The sequence below is a fragment of the Bombina bombina genome, unplaced genomic scaffold (assembly GCF_027579735.1).
Source record: "Bombina bombina isolate aBomBom1 unplaced genomic scaffold, aBomBom1.pri scaffold_1432, whole genome shotgun sequence".
NCBI classification, from domain to species: domain Eukaryota; kingdom Metazoa; phylum Chordata; class Amphibia; order Anura; family Bombinatoridae; genus Bombina; species Bombina bombina.
Window position 1 is genome coordinate 30996 of NW_026512776.1, and position 19524 is coordinate 50519.

At 39.3% G+C, this 19524-nt stretch overlaps 4 protein-coding genes across 4 annotated transcripts in view; 3 read left to right on the forward strand and 1 right to left on the reverse strand.

Moving 5' to 3' along the window:
- Positions 1-17217, reverse strand: part of LOC128644535 (probable G-protein coupled receptor 162) — a 41318-nt gene extending 24101 nt beyond the window's left edge. The window contains exon 1 of the mRNA XM_053697114.1: positions 17050-17217. Coding sequence (XP_053553089.1) covers positions 17050-17166 — 117 coding nt within the window. The 5' untranslated portion in view covers positions 17167-17217. The remainder of the gene's footprint in view (positions 1-17049) is intronic.
- Positions 17218-17316: 99 nt separating this feature from the next.
- Positions 17317-18081, forward strand: LOC128644537 (uncharacterized protein DDB_G0290685-like). The gene is made up of 2 exons (XM_053697116.1): positions 17317-17511; positions 17554-18081. Exons 1-2 carry the CDS (start codon positions 17317-17319, stop codon positions 17944-17946), a joined length of 588 nt encoding a protein of 195 aa, XP_053553091.1. The 3' UTR covers positions 17947-18081.
- On the forward strand, positions 17950-18342 carry LOC128644534 (uncharacterized; the record flags this gene model as incomplete). The annotated part of the gene is made up of 1 exon (XM_053697113.1): positions 17950-18342. A coding segment is annotated over one exon (381 nt), but the record flags the coding sequence as incomplete, so codon positions are not given.
- A 420-nt stretch (positions 18343-18762) lies between these two features.
- LOC128644536 (glutamic acid-rich protein-like) lies at positions 18763-19242 on the forward strand. Its single transcript, XM_053697115.1, has one exon. The coding sequence runs from the start codon at positions 18806-18808 to the stop codon at positions 19199-19201; it is 396 nt and encodes a 131-aa protein (XP_053553090.1). The 5' UTR covers positions 18763-18805; the 3' UTR covers positions 19202-19242.
- Positions 19243-19524: the final 282 nt, after the last annotated feature.

Genomic DNA, 19524 nt, shown 5'->3' on the forward strand with positions numbered 1-19524 from the left:
GAATGGCACTTCACTAAGAAAATACTGTATATATATAACTTATAGCCTCTCTGCAGTGAAAGCGACTAGCAACAGGCTTTTTATTAACATCTCATATATTTATATTTAAAACGTTTACTGGCATGTTAATCGTTTTTTCTCTGAGGTACTTGGTGAAAATTTATTTGGGCATTATTTTCCACATGGCTGTCGTTTGTTTTGAATAAAATCAGTTTACTGAGCTTCCCCACTGTTGTAGTATGAGTGGGAGGGGCCTATTTTGGTGCTTTTACTGCGCAGTAAAAATTCAGTCACAAGTCTTCCTGTTCTCCCTGCATGATCCAGGATGTCTCTACAGAGCTCAGGGGTCTCCAAAACTAGTTTTGAGGGAGGTAATCACTCACAGCAGACCTGTGAGACTGTGCTTTGACTGTGATAAAAACGTATATATTTTATTGTTATCCGTTTTTTTTGGTATTAAGGGGTTAATCATCCATTTGCTAGTGGGTGCAATCCTTTGCTAAATTAATAAATTTAATGTGAAAATTTGGTTTCTATAACTTATCCGGTTCATGTTATTTCAACTGTGACAGTTTTTTGTGTGCTTCTTAAAGGCACAGTAACGTTTTTTATATTGCTTGTAAATTTATTTGAAAAGTATTTCCAAGCTTGCTGGTTTAATTGCTAGTTTGTTTAAACATGTCTGACACAGAGGAATCTCTTTGTGCAATATGTTCAAAGGCCAATGTGGAGCCCAATAGAAATTTGTGTACTAATTGCATTGATGCTACTTTAAGTAAAAGCCAATCTGTACATGTAAAGAAAATTTCACCAGACAACGAGGGGGAAGTTATGCCGACTAACTCTCCTCACGTGTCAGTACCTGCATCTCCCGCTCAGGAGGTGCGTGATATTGTGACGCCAAGTACATCAGGGCGGCCATTACAAATCACCTTGCAAGACATGGCTAATGTTATGACTGAAGTTTTATCTAAATTGCCAGAACTTAGGGGTAAACGCGACCACTCTGGAGTGAGAACAGAGTGCGCTGAAAATACTAGGGCCATGTCTGATACTGCGTCACAATTTGCAGAACATGAAGACGGAGAGCTTCATTCTGTGGGTGACGGATCTGATCCAAATAAACTGGATTCAGACATTTCAAATTTTAAATTTAAGCTTGAGAACCTCTGTGTGTTACTAGGGGAGGTATTAGCGGCTTTGAATGATTGTAACACGGTTGCAATCCCAGAGAAAATATGTAGGCTGGATAAATATTTTGCGGTACCGACGTGTACTGACGTTTTTCCTATACCTAAAAGGCTTACAGAAATTGTTAACAAGGAGTGGGATAGACCCGGTGTGCCTTTCTCACCCCCTCCTATATTTAGAAAAATGTTTCCAATAGACGCCACCACACGGAACTTATGGCAGACGGTCCCTAAGGTGGAGGGAGCAGTTTCTACTTTAGCTAAGCGTACCACTATCCCGGTGGAGGATAGCTGTGCTTTTTCAGATCCAATGGATAAAAAGTTAGAGGGTTACCTTAAGAAAATGTTTGTTCAACAAGGTTTTATATTGCAACCCCTTGCATGCATTGCGCCTGTCACGGCTGCGGCGGCATTCTGGTTTGAGTCTCTGGAAGAGACCATTAGCTCAGCTACATTGGATGAGATTACAGACAAGCTTAGAGTCCTTAAGCTAGCTAATTCATTTATTTCTGATGCCGTAGTACATTTAACTAAACTTACGGCTAAGAACTCCGGATTCGCCATTCAGGCGCGCAGAGCGCTGTGGCTTAAATCCTGGTCAGCTGATGTGACTTCTAAATCTAAATTGCTTAACATACCTTTCAAGGGGCAGACCTTATTCGGGCCCGGTTTGAAAGAAATTATCGCTGACATTACTGGAGGTAAGGGACATGCCCTACCTCAAGACAGAGCCAAACCAAGGGCTAGACAGTCTAATTTTCGTGCCTTTCGCAACTTCAAGGCAGGAGCAGCATCAACTTCCTCCGCTCCAAAACAGGAAGGAACTGTTGCTCGCTACAGACAGGGCTGGAAACCTAACCAGACCTGGAACAAGGGCAAGCAGGCCAGAAAACCTGCTGCTGCCCCTAAGACAGCATGAAGTGAGGGCCCCCGATCCGGAAACGGATCTAGTGGGGGGCAGACTTTCTCTCTTCGCCCAGGCTTGGGCAAGAGATGTCCAGGATCCCTGGGCGTTAGAGATCATATCTCAGGGATATCTTCTGGACTTCAAAGCTTCTCCTCCAAAAGGGAGATTTCATCTTTCAAGGTTGTCAACAAACCAGATAAAGAAAGAGGCGTTTCTACGCTGTGTACAAGATCTTTTACTAATGGGAGTGATCCACCCGGTTCCGCGGTCAGAACACGGACAAGGGTTTTACTCAAATCTGTTTGTGGTTCCCAAGAAAGAAGGAACCTTCAGACCAATCTTGGACTTAAAGATCCTAAACAAATTCCTAAGAGTTCCATCGTTCAAAATGGAAACTATTCAGACAATCTTACCCATGATCCAAAAGGGTCAGTACATGACCACAGTGGATTTAAAGTATGCGTACCTTCACATACCGATTCACAAGGATCATTACCGGTATCTAAGGTTTGCCTTTCTAGACAGGCATTACCAGTTTGTAGCTCTTCCCTTCGGGTTAGCTACTGCTCCAAGAATCTTCACAAAGGTTCTGGGTTCTCTTCTGGCGGTACTAAGACCGCGAGGAATATCGGTAGCTCCGTACCTAGACGACATTCTGATACAAGCATCAAGTTTCCAAGCTGCCAAGTCTCATACAGAGTTAGTACTGGCATTTCTAAGGTCCCATGGGTGGAAGGTGAACGAAGGAAAGAGTTCTCTATTGCCACTCACAAGAGTTCCCTTCTTAGGGACTCTTATAGATTCGGTAGAAATGAAAATTTACCTGACAGAGGACAGGTTAACAAAACTCCTAAATGCTTGCCGTGTCCTTCATTCCATTCCACACCCGTCAGTGGCTCAATGCATGGAGGTAATCGGTTTAATGGTAGCGGCAATGGACATAGTTCCCTTTGCACGCCTGCATCTCAGACCACTGCAGTTGTGCATGCTAAGTCAGTGGAATGGGGATTACTCAGATTTGTCCCCTATGCTGAATCTGGATCAGGAGACCAGAAATTCTCTTCTATGGTGGCTCTCTCGGCCACACCTGTCCAAGGGGATGCCCTTCAGCAGACCAGATTGGACGATTGTAACAACAGACACCAGCCTGCTAGGTTGGGGCGCTGTCTGGAATTCCCTGAAGTCTCAGGGATCATGGACTCAGGAGGAGAGTCTCCTTCCCATAAACATTCTGGAATTAAGAGCAGTTTTCAATGCCCTTCTAGCTTGGCCTCAGCTAGCATCTCTGAGGTTCATCAGATTTCAGTCGGACAACATCACGACTGTGGCTTACATCAACCATCAAGGAGGGACAAGGAGTTCCCTAGCGATGATGGAAGTCTCAAAGATAATTCTCTGGGCAGAGTCTCACTCTTGCCACCTATCAGCGATCCACATCCCAGGCGTGGAGAACTGGGAGGCGGATTTCCTAAGTCGCCAGACTTTTCATCCGGGGAAGTGGGAACTTCATCCGGAGGTCTTTGCCCAAATACTTCGGCATTGGGGCAAACCAGATATGGATCTCATGGCATCTCGCCAGAACGCCAAGCTTCCTCGTTACGGGTCCAGGTCCAGGGACCCGGGAGCGGTTCTGATAGATGCTCTGACAGCACCTTGGAACTTCAAGATGGCTTATGTGTTTCCACCCTTCCCGATGCTTCCTCGATTGATTGCCAGGATCAAACAGGAGAGAGCATCGGTGATTCTAATAGCGCCTGCGTGGCCACGCAGGACCTGGTATGCAGATCTAGTAGACATGTCGTCCTGTCCACCATGGTCTCTGCCTCTGAGACAGGACCTTCTAATTCAGGGTCCTTTCAAACATCAAAATCTAATTTCTCTGAAGCTGACTGCATGGAGATTGAACGCTTGATTTTATCAAAGCGTGGATTTTCGGAGTCAGTAATTGATACCTTAATACAGGCTAGGAAACCTGTTACCAGGAAAATTTACCATAAAATATGGCATAAATACTTACATTGGTGCGAATCCAAGAGTTACTCATGGAGTAAGGTTAGGATTCCTAGGATATTGTCTTTTCTACAAGAAGGTTTAGAAAAGGGTTTATCTGCTAGTTCTTTAAAGGGACAGATCTCAGCTCTGTCAATCCTTTTGCACAAACGTCTGTCAGAAGTTCCAGACGTTCAGGCCTTTTGTCAGGCTTTGGCCAGGATTAAGCCTGTGTTTAAGACTGTTGCTCCACCGTGGAGCTTAAACTTAGTTCTTAACGTTTTACAGGGTGTTCCGTTTGAACCCCTTCATTCCATTGATATCAAGCTGTTATCTTGGAAAGTTCTGTTTTTAATGGCTATTTCCTCGGCTCGAAGAGTCTCTGAGTTATCGGCCTTACATTGTGATTCTCCTTATCTGATTTTTCATTCAGACAAGATAGTTCTGCGTACTAAACCTGGGTTCTTACCTAAGGTAGTCACTAATAGGAATATCAATCAAGAGATTGTTGTTCCTTCATTGTGTCCTAACCCTTCTTCAAAGAAGGAACGACTTCTACACAATCTGGACGTAGTCCGTGCCCTAAAATTTTATTTACAGGCAACTAAAGATTTTCACCAAACTTCTTCCCTGTTTGTCGTTTATTCTGGACAGAGGAGAGGTCAGAAAGCTTCTGCTACCTCCCTCTCTTTCTGGCTTCGTAGCATAATACGTTTAGCCTATGAGACTGCTGGACAGCAGCCTCCTGAAAGAATTACAGCTCATTCCACTAGAGCTGTGGCTTCCACGTGGGCCTTTAAGAATGAGGCCTCTGTTGAACAGATTTGCAAGGCTGCAACTTGGTCTTCTCTTCATACTTTTTCCAAATTTTACAAATTTTACACTTTTGCTTCTTCTGAAGCTGTTTTTGGGAGAAAGGTTCTTCAGGCAGTGGTTCCTTCCGTGTAAAGATCCTGCCTGTCCCTCCCGTCATCCGTGTACTTTTAGCTTTGGTATTGGTATCCCATAAGTAATGGATGACCCGTGGACTGACTACACTTAACAGGAGAAAACATAATTTATGCTTACCTGATAAATTCCTTTCTCCTGTAGTGTAGTCAGTCCACGGCCCGCCCTGTTTTTTATGGCAGGTCTAAATTTTAAATTATACTCCAGTCACCACTGCACCCTATAGTTTCTCCTTTCTCGTTTGGTTTTCGGTCGAATGACTGGGTATGACGTAGAGGGGAGGAGCTATATAGCAGCTCTGCTTGGGTGATCCTCTTGCACTTCCTGTTAGGGAGGAGTTAATATCCCATAAGTAATGGATGACCCGTGGACTGACTACACTACAGGAGAAAGGAATTTATCAGGTAAGCATAAATTATGTTATATATATATATATATATATATATATATATAATAAGACAAAAGAAATTGTCTATGTATGAAGCCATATTTGTATCAGATATTATTAAAATAGGGTTGCAATTCTGATGTCAGGAATTTACTCAAAACCCACATGATTTGAATACATATCTCAATACTCAAATGCAGACAGGATGTTCCAAAAACTTCAAAAGAAAGCATTTGCTCCCTAGCTGGAAATACAAACTCCAAAACATTTTTACCACTTCACCACTTGACGAGATTAGATCTTTTTCAAACAAAGATACACATTGTGCCTAGATCAGGATATTGCTACCTGTGGTGAGAGGGACACTGAGTCTGTAATCAGCAGTGAAAAGCTGGTCAAAATCCCAAGGAAATGGTAATTAGCATAGGCTTGTTAATTGCCCCAGAACATCAAATACACGTCTGTATTACTAGCTACACAGAAAATATATGATTGTAACGTTGAAATTCACTGAAAATATAACTGGTATAATTTTGTTTCTTGTAGAACAATGTCTTAGCTGCTGTATTTTGTATGAATATATATATGTACAGTATATTCAGACACATATTAAACATGGAGACCTGAGAGCTAAAATTTCAAGATGTTTTCACTCACACACACACACACACACATATATATATATATATATATATATATATATATATATATACAGGGAGTGCAGAATTATTAGGCAAATGAGTGTTTTGACCACATCATCCTCTTTATGCATGTTGTTTTACTCCAAGCTGTATAGGCTCGAAAGCCTACTACCAATTAAGCATATTAGGTGATGTGCATCTCTGTAATGAGAAGGGGTGTGGTCTAATGACATCAACACCCTATATCAGGTGTGCATAATTATTAGGCAACTTCCTTTCCTTTGGCAAAATGGGTCAAAAGAAGGACTTGACAGGCTCAGAAAAGTCAAAAATAGTGAGATATCTTGCAGAGGGATGCAGCACTCTTAAAATTGCAAAGCTTCTGAAGCGTGATCATTGAACAATCAAGCGTTTCATTCAAAATAGTCAACAGGGTCGCAAGAAGCGTGTGGATAAACCAAGGCGCAAAATAACTGCCCATGAACTGAGAAAAGTCAAGCGTGCAGCTGCCAAGATGCCACTTGCCACCAGTTTGGCCATATTTCAGAGCTGCAACATCACTGGAGTGCCCAAAAGCACAAGGTGTGCAATACTCAGAGACATGGCCAAGGTAAGAAAGGCTGAAAGACGACCACCACTGAACAAGACACACAAGCTGAAACGTCAAGACTGGGCCAAGAAATATCTCAAGACTTTTTCTAAGGTTTTATGGACTGATGAAATGAGAGTGAGTCTTGATGGGCCAGATGGATGGGCCCGTGGCTGGATTGGTAAAGGGCAGAGAGCTCCAGTCCGACTCAGACGCCAGCAAGGTGGAGGTGGAGTACTGGTTTGGGCTGGTATCATCAAAGATGAGCTTGTGGGGCCTTTTCGGGTTGAGGATGGAGTCAAACTCAACTCCCAGTCCTACTGCCAGTTTCTGGAAGACACCTTCTTCAAGCAGTGGTACAGGAAGAAGTCTGCATCCTTCAAGAAAAACATGATTTTCATGCAGGACAATGCTCCATCACATGTGTCCAAGTACTCCACAGCGTGGCTGGCAAGAAAGGGTATAAAGAAGAAAATCTAATGACATGGCCTCCTTGTTCACCTGATCTGAACCCCATTGAGAACCTGTGGTCCATCATCAAATGTGAGATTTACAAGGAGGGAAAACAGTACACCTCTCTGAACAGTGTCTGGGAGGCTGTGGTTGCTGCTGCACGCAATGTTGATGGTGAACAGATCAAAACACTGACAGAATCCATGGATGGCAGGCTTTTGAGTGTCTTTGCAAAGAAAGGTGGCTATATTGGTCACTGATTTGTTTTTGTTTTGTTTTTGAATGTCAGAAATGTATATTTGTGAATGTTGAGATGTTATATTGGTTTCACTGGTAAAAATAAATAATTGAAATGGGTATATATTTGTTTTTTGTTAAGTTGCCTAATAATTATGCTCAGTAATAGTCACCTGCACACACAGATATCCCCCTAAAATAGCTATAACTAAAAACAAACTAAAAACTACTTCCAAAACTATTCAGCTTTGATATTAATGAGTTTTTTGGGTTCATTGAGAACATGGTTGTTGTTCAATAATAAAATTAATCCTCAAAAATACAACTTGCCTAATAATTCTGCACTCCCTGTATATATATGTATATATATATATATATATATATATATATATATATATATATATATATATATATATATATTTGGAAGCATAGATTGTTTTGGGATTTAAAATTAGCATTCTAACAATTATTTCTTATGATGATTGAAAACATATATAAGTCAATGCAAAAATAGGAAAAGGACATGCTGCTGAACTTGTAACTGGTTACTGGGCGTTTGAAATACAAGTATTACAGCAAGGCTAGCTACCTCTTCTCATTGATTGCAAAATATATTTAATTGTCTTCTCAGATGAAACAAGAAGTTTTCTGAAAATTGCATTGTCGATTTTGGTCATTTTGGTAAAGTATTAAAAGGTTGTTAATTACAGATAAATGTCTAAAACAAAAATATGTGCATAGTCACTGCAGTTAAATTACAACTGATAGATTTAAAGAGCATATTTATATTTTAGCTTACATTCATAGCCTGTGTATTTTAAACTAATCCTAAATTTTAAGTTGTTTATCTTTGCAAAATATATATATATATATATATATATATATATATATATATATATATATATATATATATATATATATATATCTTAGAATTGGTTTTAATTATAAGTAACTGAGAATTTATTTCAGTTTAAATAAATGGAAATTTAAAGTAATTGTTTACATTAAGAATAAATGTACTTTTAGTGTCCTAATTAGAATTGTATTAGAATCAATGGTGGCTATATAGCTGATTGTACTGTTGAATGTTAATAGCTTATATTTTAGTCTCATTGTGATATTTTAAATGCAAACTCTGATTTGGGAGGCTATTGTGAATAAGGCAACTTTTATGAACTTTCCATAGCATATTTTAATAGTTTTAAATGTGTATAGTATAGACTCATATCATGGTTCCTACAAATATATTTCAATGTGTTTATAGATATTAACTAATAAAAAGAATTCAGGAATTTATATTAATTTTATGGTTTCTAGTATATGCATATTGATTGAGGGTTTATATAATAGGATAATTATTAAATATATTGTGTTATAACCTGGCCATATACTGACATATTATTTGGAGGCATTGTGTGAGATATTATTAATATTTATCATATTGATATGATATATTTGTAGTAAATAGAAATTATTAGCAAAAAAAAAATCATATTTCGAAATTAATATTATTGAAGGTATAAATTATTTTTTTTGGAAATTTGAAATATTAATTTTCATATTTCAAGATTGATATTAATATTTTGAAAATATTTTTTTTTTTTTGAAAAATTAAAATATTGATTTTCATATTTCAAGATTAATATTTTGAAATATTATTAAAAATGATTTTTTTAAAAATAGATAAAAATATAAATTTTTCATATTTCAAAATTAATACAAATTTATTTTTTATATTTCAAAATTAATAAAAAAATATTTATTTTTTATTTTTTAAAATTAATATTAATTTTTTTTTTTTTTAAATATAATTTTTTTTCTCCCTCTCTCTTATTGGTCAAAATTGTTTTAGCGTTTTTATCTTATTAAGTACAACATGTCTTCAGCAAAAAGTAATGCTAGCGTTTCTGTACATGATGAAATTGTGCCCTCCCCAAGATCCTCTGTCCATGAAATGGTTCAGGCAAAAACTCTCAAATTAGAAGCCATGAACCACCTCATGACTAGACTTGATATTGGGGACAATGTCTCCATGTATATTACGGGGTGTAAAGCTAAGGCCAAAGATTTAGTTAGATATATGTGGTTCGAAGATGGTGAATTATACCAAATTTTACTGCAACTTAATAAATGCACGAAATTTAGGGGGCGTGATGAATTAATTTTCAAAACTTGGTCGATCCTAATGTATTTGAGCTGTGAGATGTCTAGCCAAATGGCAAGACAAGACAGACAATTAGGATGGCTAAGGGATGAAAATGATTCATTATGAGAATTTGAAGAAGCCTTTATTCACGGAAAGGTAGAGGTTCTAGAAGCTAATAAAAAGGTTTCTGACTTAAATAAATATAATCAGAAATTAGTGGCTGAATTTAAAGCTTTAGAAGAAGAATAAGAAAAATGCCAAAATGAAAATAAAACTTTAAAAGCTAGATATCGTGAGGCTGAAAAAGGATATGAACAATACATAAATAAATTAAAGAGACAAATCCGGAAGAAACCTTTAAGCAATAACACTAATGCTGAAATGTTTAACTCAATTAAGGACTGGGTCAGAAATGAGTTTCCAGATACCAGGCGGGAGGATAGACAAAAGTACCCAAATTATAGCCCTAATTCAGGCCCAGAGATAACTTTTTCCCCTATGCAATTACCTAACTCTGAAGGACAAGATTATTACGTCTCAGAGGAAGAGGGCAGTTACTATAGTAGGTCAGAAAGGGGGGCTAGCTTCTCAGACAGCCCATATAAAAATACACGGGTAAGATTTCAGCATAGTAAAGACAGGACAGATGAAAGGCACCCTAACTCAAACAATAAGTTCCCAATGAAATCCAGTAATGTACTAAATAAAGTGTATGACACCCCTACAATAATTACATTCCTAAAGAATGCAGTACGCCCATTTTCCAAAGGGGGGGCCACTTCCATAATTGACCACTTAGAGGCCTTTGAAAATGCTTTATCTATAATGAATGTTACAAGTGAGCAGATAAAAATTGAATTTCTACCCTGGGTATTTGAAGGTAAATATCACAAATTATTTGCTTCACTTAAGGATATGAATATTCATTCCTGGAATGAGACAAAGTGACAGTGCAGAAAGGAATTCAGGCAACATCGCACTAAAACTGCAGCAAAAATAGCTGTATATGGTTTAAAATGTAGTGCAAATCAAAGCCCCATAGAGTTCCTTTCTATACTGAAAAGTGCGTACAGTATGGCTGAAGATGATCCCATATTTGAATGCTCAGAATTTGTGAATTTATTTTTTGAAGCACTGCCTGCACCCATCAAAATTAATTTAGCTAGAGATTTGGATGAGAACTGCTCATTGGAATGGCTGATCAAAGAGAGTACAAAGCTATACTCTATTCAGCAGTCCGGTGAACAGGGGAATAAAAGGGAGAGAAAGCCCAATCCTAAAGTAGTGGCTGAAACTAGGGTGTCACCTAGCCCCCTCAATTTGGAGTCTAAAAAGAAAACCTATGCGGAGGTGACCAGAGGAAACAGGCCATCTTCACAGAGGTTTAACTTTACCCCTCCCCCAACACGGGCTCCGGTGCAGAGAGACTATACCCACAGTGGGGGACATACCCAAGTAAATAATTACTCCCAAAGAGAATACCCACAAAATAATTGGTATCCCCACAAGAGTAGATACAATAAATGGTGAAAATACTCTCAGGGTAACTAGACACCCCAAGTAAATAGTGCTCCCCAAAATACTAACGCTGAACAAGTTGAACCCCAGGGGCAACCACGCCAGGATAGAAACAGCAGCCCTGATTCTGAGGGGACCCAAGGGCCCAGGAATCACTACTATGGGGCATCAAGGGATAGGCCCAGGGGTAGAGGTAACTTGTACAATCAAGTAGATCAGCTTAGTACCCAGCTAATTCGGTTGAGCGAACAAGTTGCTAATATGAGTCAAGCATTTACGGCTCAACAACCTAACAATACTTTTTTAGGGGTACAGCCAGTGGCCAGCAGTGGGCCACAGGCACGGTCATAAATATTGCAGTATCCCCTGAAAGGGAGGGGAGAGATATACAAAATAAAATGATAAATGTCAATAATGGTACTAATCATATTCTCTCCCCACAGACCGGAAACAGACGATTTAGCTGTGATGACGAGCAACCTCGGCCAGAAAGCATTAACAAATCTCTTCCTTTGCAGCATTCTCTTAACCTTATTTCCACAGATGCAGTACACAAGAACCCAGTCGACCCTGTCATAGAGGTAGGTATGAAGTTTCCTCTGCATCAGGCAACACGGCGGATTCAGGTAACACGTGGCAAAGCCCACAAGTGTGCAATCATGCCAATTTCATGTGTGAAATGGTAGAAACTGCAGGGAGATATTATGTATTAGCTGAGCTGCAGGATTCAGTTTCCAACCCTATCATGGGATTAATTGATACTGGGTACTACACACAGCTAAATGAGCTAACATCCCACAAACCTAAAATGAAAGAATTTGATGGTCCTCTAATAGGAGTTGGGGGTGACTCTCTAAAAGTCTACGGTACGGCCTGGTTAAAATTTAAACTGGGGAACAGGGTCATAAGACACCCTGTCATTATAGTGGATCTGCCAACTGATCGTTTAATAATTGGTAGTGAACTCCTGAAGTGATTAAGCACCATAATTGATTGCATAAATAATGTAATTTGATCACAAGTAAAACGGCCAATAAATTATGAGCAATACGGTATATCTCGCACCCGACATAACTGTCACATGGTGGAAGAGAAGCCAGATGCTGTGGAGATTCATTTCAGGAATAACTCTGTACCTGAAATCACTATTTTACAAATAGATGATCAGACTCCTTTAAGTGGCTCTGATGGTAATACTTTTAAAATTTCGCCTGGGAAGATAGCGAATATTTCCTTAGACGGCGATGTATTAACCATATCTCTCCACAAGGGGGATCATAAAATCCCTAAGGGGGGAAGCCACGCTCAATACCTCGCAGGGATTGAGAGAGTTAAAGAGGATCTATTTATCCCTATACAAATGAATAACCTTGGTACAACAAAATATGCCAAGTTGAGTTTAAAACAGGAAGCTAGCTATATAAGCGAAGGCTTATTAGCGCAGATAGCTGAACCTAAAGTGATTAAATATCTTTCTCCCCAAGACCACTGTGTCCACAGCCTGGATGACAGGTTTGAAAGCTATAATATCACGGCTAAATGCTTATTATCTATCTCTATTGGTAATAAGTCAGTGAAGCACCTGTTTTTAGTTTTAAATACTCCCCATAATCAAATATACATTGGCAATGATATCTTACATAGATATGCCATACAAATAGATTTGATTAACTCTTGCCTCTGGAGCCGGGTTAAAGGGGGACCCTGAAGTATTTCAGGGTGAAAATGCAACCCTGAAATCAAACCATCAATTGCCATAAGCTGTAAATATGCAGGTGTCTAACGATGTTATAATCCCTGCTGGGGCTGATAAATTTATTTTAACATTAAAGGTAAAGAGAGGCCAGAAATTAAAAACTTCTGAAACACTAATTTGCCTCTCCCATAGAATTCAAAATCTGGGTATAACAATGGCCCACACTCCTTTGGTAAATATTGGAACTATTCCAATACATATTATTGTACATAACATGACCCCACAGGATATAACCTTATCCAAGGGGACTACCATAGGATATGCACTGGAATCAAGTTATTACACTTTTGGATTCCAGAATAATATAATTAGGCTAATACCTGAAGGATACTTAACTGAAGAACAGTTAATAGAACAATCCTTTGCATCTATGCCAGAGGGACTATTTACAATTCAGTCTATTTATCCCTTCAGCTCAGAGGAAGGCATCTGTAAAATTGAAGAAGCCTCTCTAGTGTTTAATCAGCCGATCAAAGATCAAGAATACCCCAATACCCAGAGTCATGGGGGCAATGTAAAGTATAATCAAGGGGATCTCACCTCTAGTTTGGAAGAAGCCTATGAAATAGGACAGCCTGAAATCTTTCCAGGATTTCAGCAAATAGACGAAGAGCAAATATCCTTAGCTAATGGCTGTCCCAGCAATGATGAACGCCAACAGCTGTGAGAACTCCTGATGGAATACAAGGATATTTTTGCTAGGGATTCTTATGACTGTGGGACTACAGACTTGCACATTGCAAGAATACAAACAGATCCCAATGCACCACCTGTCTTTGTTAAACAATACAGACTTCCTTTAGCCTCATATGATTCTCTTGCAGAAATCATAAGGAACCTGGAAGAAAGGGGTATTATACGACAGGTGTGCAGCTCTTATAACAATCCTATTCTAGGTATTCTTAAGCCCAATGGACAATGGCGTTTGTGTGCTGATTTAAGACAGCTAAACAAACAAATGTACATGTCTGACTGGCCTGTGCCATATATTGACCAGTGCCTAGCACAAATGCAGGGATCCAAAATATAAAAAGAATCCTCTCGCACAGGGCCTTGCTGAGCTCCACGACTGTACTGCTAGAGATCCTGGGGAAGAATTATCAGAAGATGATTTCCTGGAGGAACAATTGCTTTCCCCATATAAAATGTACAATGAGGACCATTGTCAAACATTACCTTGGGTATTTGTTGATGGTTGTTCTTACCATGCCACTATTGATGATGAGCGCAGACTAGTCACTGGCATTGGTATAACTTGGGCAAACGGATTCCCAAATATATCTGTAGGTTTCAACATTTGACCAAGATCCAGTCAAGTTGCAAAACTCACTGCTGTTCTAAAAACCATTGAAATGGCTATTGAACATGGAATTCATGAATTTGTGATCATAACTGACTCAAATTATGTGCCTGACAGATTTGTTGAATAGCTGACAACTTGGAAAATAAATGGCATGCAGAAAAGTAACAACAAACTAGTCAAGCATGGCAAGTTGTTCTGCAAAATTGATAATCTGGTGGTATCCAATGATTTAACCATAAACTGAAAAAAGACCAAGGGTCATTCCAGGGTTCTAGGTCCTGATAAGGAAGGCAATGATCTTGTGGATTCATTAGCCAAACAAGGAGCCATAACTGGAGAACTCCTTAATATTGACCACTTAATGGGTGCAATTCAGGTAGAAGCCATTACCAGAAACCAGGCAAAACAACAGAGTGAGCCTAACCTGGTACAATGGAGTCAGGATTCTCCTAGTGAGGACCTGATCACTAGTCAAAAAGAAGACCCCATTGTAGACATCTTCTATAAACACATAGAAGATCCTGAAAGCAACCCCATCTCAAAAGATGATTGTATTGGCAAAGAAGATCTTAGAATCTTAATAAAATCCAGATCACAATTTAAGTTACAGGATGGTTTGTTAATTAGAACCTCCAAAACTGGCATCCAGCAATGGGTAGTACCCACCAAGTTCAGAGGTCTCATGCTTCAACATGCCCATGATGCTCCCACATCTGGTCATCGTGGTGCCAAACTCACGTATGAAATATTGCGTGACTATGCCTTCTGGCCACACATGTTGAAAGATGTTCAAACCTACTGTCAAGGTTGTTTAATCTACCCACAGTTCCAACCCACTGCGCCAACGCATAGAGCGCCATTGCAGAAAAGGGGGATGGTAATGCCATGGTCAGACATACAAATTGATTTTATTGGTCCAGTAACAAGGTCATCAAGAGGTAACAAATACATGTTAACAGTGACATGCCTGTTCACTAAATGGGTAGAGTGCATCAGTGCACCTAACAATAGTGCTGAAACATGCGCAGCATTGCTAATCAACCACATGTTTTCCAGATTTGGTTTGCCCCAAAGAATCAAATCAGATCTGGGAACCCACTTCACTAGCGAAGTGATGACCAAAATGTGGAAAATACTAGGGGTAAAAAGAAAGCTCCATATCGCATATAGAGCTGCCTCAAGTGGTGGTGTAGAGCGTTACAACCAGTGCATTGTTAAAATCCTCAAAAATTTGTGAGTGAAACGGGTAAAGACTGGGATGTAAAACTACCTCTAGTCTTAATAGCATTAAGAGCAACTCCAAGTAATGCTACCAAGATGTCACCTTTTGAACTGATGACTGGTAGAAGAATGGTTCTACCTCAGCATCTACTATACCGTACATCAGACCAGAACTTGATAAACGCTCCAATATGCATCAATATGTGGAGAACCTAAGAAAGCACCTGCAATATGCCTTCGCATTTGCTCAAAGGAACTTAGAGAAAGCCGCAACTGCCACTAAAACCTATTATGATCTCAAAACGTCCAAAAAGGAATATGAAATAAATGATAAAGTTTATCTTTATAAATTTGGAAGAGATCAGGTTAAGGAGAAGAAATTTCTCCCATTATGGAAAGGTCCTTTTGTCATTAATGACAAAATATCTCTAGTGGCCTATAAAATAAGGCTCCCCAAAAATGATAGTTTCATAGATAAATGGGTCCATATCAATCAGTTGCGAGCGTGCCATCCTAGGTCCCAACTACAAGTCATAGAGGGAGAATGAAGTGTCATATCCCCAAATGCACTAACAACATACTGTAGTTTAAAGATGCCTAGCTGATAAGCATGAAGGCTCAAAAATAACGGACTCTCTCCATAGAAGACTGTCTATGATGCGTACGGTCAATACCCTCACCAAGTACCACTGACTTTAAGCCAATTCAAATACATGTGTCCTACATCTATTTAAAATTGGAAGGGGGAATTATGCATTTTACAGATAAATGTCTAAAACAAAAATATATGCAGTCACTACAGTTAAATTACAACTGATAGATTTAAAGAGCATATTTATATTTTAGCTTACATTCATAGCCTGTGCATTTTAAACTAATTCTAAATTTTAAGTTGTTTATCTTTGCATATATATATATATATATATATATATATATATATATATATATATATATATATATATATATATATATATATATATATATCTTAGAATTGGTTTTAATTATAAGTAACTGAGAATTTATTTCAGTTTAAATAAATGGACATTTAAAGTAATGGTTTACATTAAGAATATATGTACTTTAAGTGTCCTAATTAGAATTGTATTAGAATCAATGGTAGCTATATAGCTGATTGTACTGTTGAATGTTAGTAGCTTATATTTTAGTCTCATTGTGATATTTTAAATGCAACTCTGATTTGGGAGGCTATTGTGAATAAGGCAACTTTTATGAACTTTGCATAGCATATTTTAATAGTTTTAAACGTGTATAGTATTGACTCATACTCTGGTTCCTACAAATATATTTCAATGTGTTTATAGATATTAACTAATAAAAAAGAATTCAGGAATTTATATTAATTTTATGGTTTCTAGTATATGCATATTGATTGAGGGTTTATATAATAGGATAATTATTAAATATATTGTGTTATAACCCGGCCATATACTGAAATTTATTACCCAGTATGGGCCATTATGGGAGAGGCCCCTTTCTGCTATATTGGTCATGGTAGTTATGTTAAACAGTAGAGGGATCCAGGTACTGAAGCTTGACAGCCATATATAATTACATCAATAAACAAAAGTCTTTGCATACAAATACACTTGCACGGATGGGGAGCAATGGTCCCTGTGCTAATATCTTGGCATCTGGTTATGTTGGGATCTGTGTCACCTGCAAATTTGGATTTTGGGAATGCTGGGGACTTACTGGACTTGGTGACATGGAATGACACATTTTCCAGTCTATACTTGTCTCACCTGTTGCCTGTGCACCTGTAGATACTGGCCACGGTCTGTGGGCAGCAGGACATGTCTGACCGGCAAAAACTTTCCATCCCTCAAGTCTCCCCCCAGGTAGTGAGGAGGCCTTTTCATGGCAGCTCCATTGGCATCAAAACGAACCTCACACAGCCGTCCATCAGCAAAGTCTTCTCGTCCACTATCTGCAACATTGCAGAAATATAATAAAGCAGGAAATAAGTAGAGAAGATATTCAGGTAGAAGAGATAACAGAAGAAAACAATTATGGGGCAAGGAAAATGGAACAGATGGCAGGACAATGAGAATACAGAGGAGCAGGATAACAAGGATATAGATGAGCAGAAGAATACAGAGGAGCAGGAAAATACAGAGCAGCAGGAGAATACAGGGGAGCAGGAGAATGAGAATACAGAGGAGCAGGACAATGAAAATACTGAGGAGAATGACAATGAGAATACAGTAGAGCAGGACAATAAAGATACAGAGGATCAGGACAATTAGAATACAGAGGAGCAGGAGAATAAGAATGCAGAGGAGCATGAGAATGAGAATACAGAGAGAACTGAGGAGAAGGACAACAAGGATACAGAGGAGCAGGACAATGAGAATACAGAGGAGCAGGACAATGAGGATACAGAGGATCAGGACAATGAGGATACAGAGGATCAGGACAATGAGGATACAGAGGAGCAGGACAACGAGAATACAGAGGAGAATGACAATGAGAATACAGTAGAGCAGGGCAATGAAGATACAGAAGAGCAGGGCAATAAGGATACAGAGGAGCAGAACAATGAGAATACAGAGGAGCAGGACAATGAAAATACAGAGGAACAGGACAATTACAATACAGAGGAGAAGGACAATAAAAATACAGAGGAACAGGGCAATTAGAATACAGAGGAGCAGGACAATGATATTACAGTGGAGCAGGACAATGAGAATACAGAGGAGCAGGAGAATGAGAATACAGAGGAGCAGGACAATGAGAATACAGTAGAGAAGGACAATGAAGATACAGAGGAGCAAGAGAATGAGAATATAGTAGAGCAGGACAATGAAGATACAGAGGAGCAAGAGAATGAGAATACAGAGGAGCAGGAGAATGATAATACAGAGGAACAGGACAATGAGAATTCTGAGGAGAATGACAATGAGAATACAGTAGAGCAGGGCAATGAAGATACAGAAGAGCAGGGCAATAAGGATACAGAGGAGCAGAACAATGAGAATACAGAGGAGCAGGACAATGAAAATACAGAGGAACAGGACAATTAGAATACAGAGGAGCAGGATAATAAAAATACAAAGGAACAAGACAATTAGAATGCAGAGGAGCAGGACAATGATATTACAGTGTAGCAGGACAATGAGAATACAGAGGAGCAGGAGAATGAGAATACAGAGGAGCAGGACAATGAGAATACAGTAGAGCAGGACAATGAAGATACAGAGGAGCAAGAGAATGATAATACAGAGGAGCAGGAGAATGATATTACAGTGTAGCAGGACAATGAGAATACAGAGGAGCAGGAGAATGAGAATACAGAGGAGCAGGACAATAAAAATACAGAGGAACAGGACAATTAGAATACAGAGGAGCAGGACAATGATATTACAGTGGAGCAGGACAATGAGAATACAGAGGAGCAGGGGAATTAGAATACAGAGGAGCAGGACAACAAGGATACAGAGGAGCAGGACAATGAGAATACTGAGGAGAAGGACAATGAGAATACAGTAGAGCAGGACAATGAAGATACAGAGGAGCAAGATAATGAGAATACAGAGGAGCAGGAGAATGATAATACAGAGGAACAGGACAACCAGGATACAGAGGAGTGAGCAGGACAATGAGAATACAGAGGAGCAGGACAATGAGAATACAGAGGAGCAGGACAATGAGGATACAGAGGAGCAGGACAATGAGAATACAGAGGAGCAGGACAACGAGGATACAGAGGAGCAGGACAATGAGGATACAGAGGAACAGGACAATGAGAATACAGAGGAGCAGGAGAATGAAAATACAGAGGAGCAGGAGAATGATAACACAGAGGAACAGGACAATGATAATACAGAGGAGCAAGACAATAAGGATACAGAGGAGCAGGACAACGAGGATACAGAGGAGCGAGCAGGACAATGAGAATACAGAGGAGTAGGACAATGAGGATACAGAGGAGCAGGACAATGAGGATACAGAGGAGCAGGACAATGAGGATACAGAGGAGCGATCAGGACAATGAGAATACAGAGGAGCAGGACAATGAGGATACAGAGGAGCAGGACAATAAGGATACAGAGGAGCAGGACAATGAGGATACAAAGGAGCAGGACAATGAGAATACAGAGGAACAGGACAATGAGGATAAAGAGGAGCAGGACAATGAGGATACAGAGGAGCAGGACAATGAGGATACAGAGGAGCAGGACAATGAGGATACAGAGGAGAAGGACAATGAGAATACA

Coding starts and splice junctions, on each gene's coding strand:
- LOC128644537 (XM_053697116.1), top strand. CDS start 17,317: ATGGGGCAAGGAAAATGGAACAGATGGCAGGACAATGAGAATACAGAG. Junction 17,512..17,553: donor AGAATGACAATGAGAATACA/GTAGAGCAGGAC, acceptor CAGGACAATTAG/AATACAGAGGAGCAGGAGAA.
- LOC128644536 (XM_053697115.1), top strand. CDS start 18,806: ATGAAGATACAGAGGAGCAAGATAATGAGAATACAGAGGAGCAGGAGA.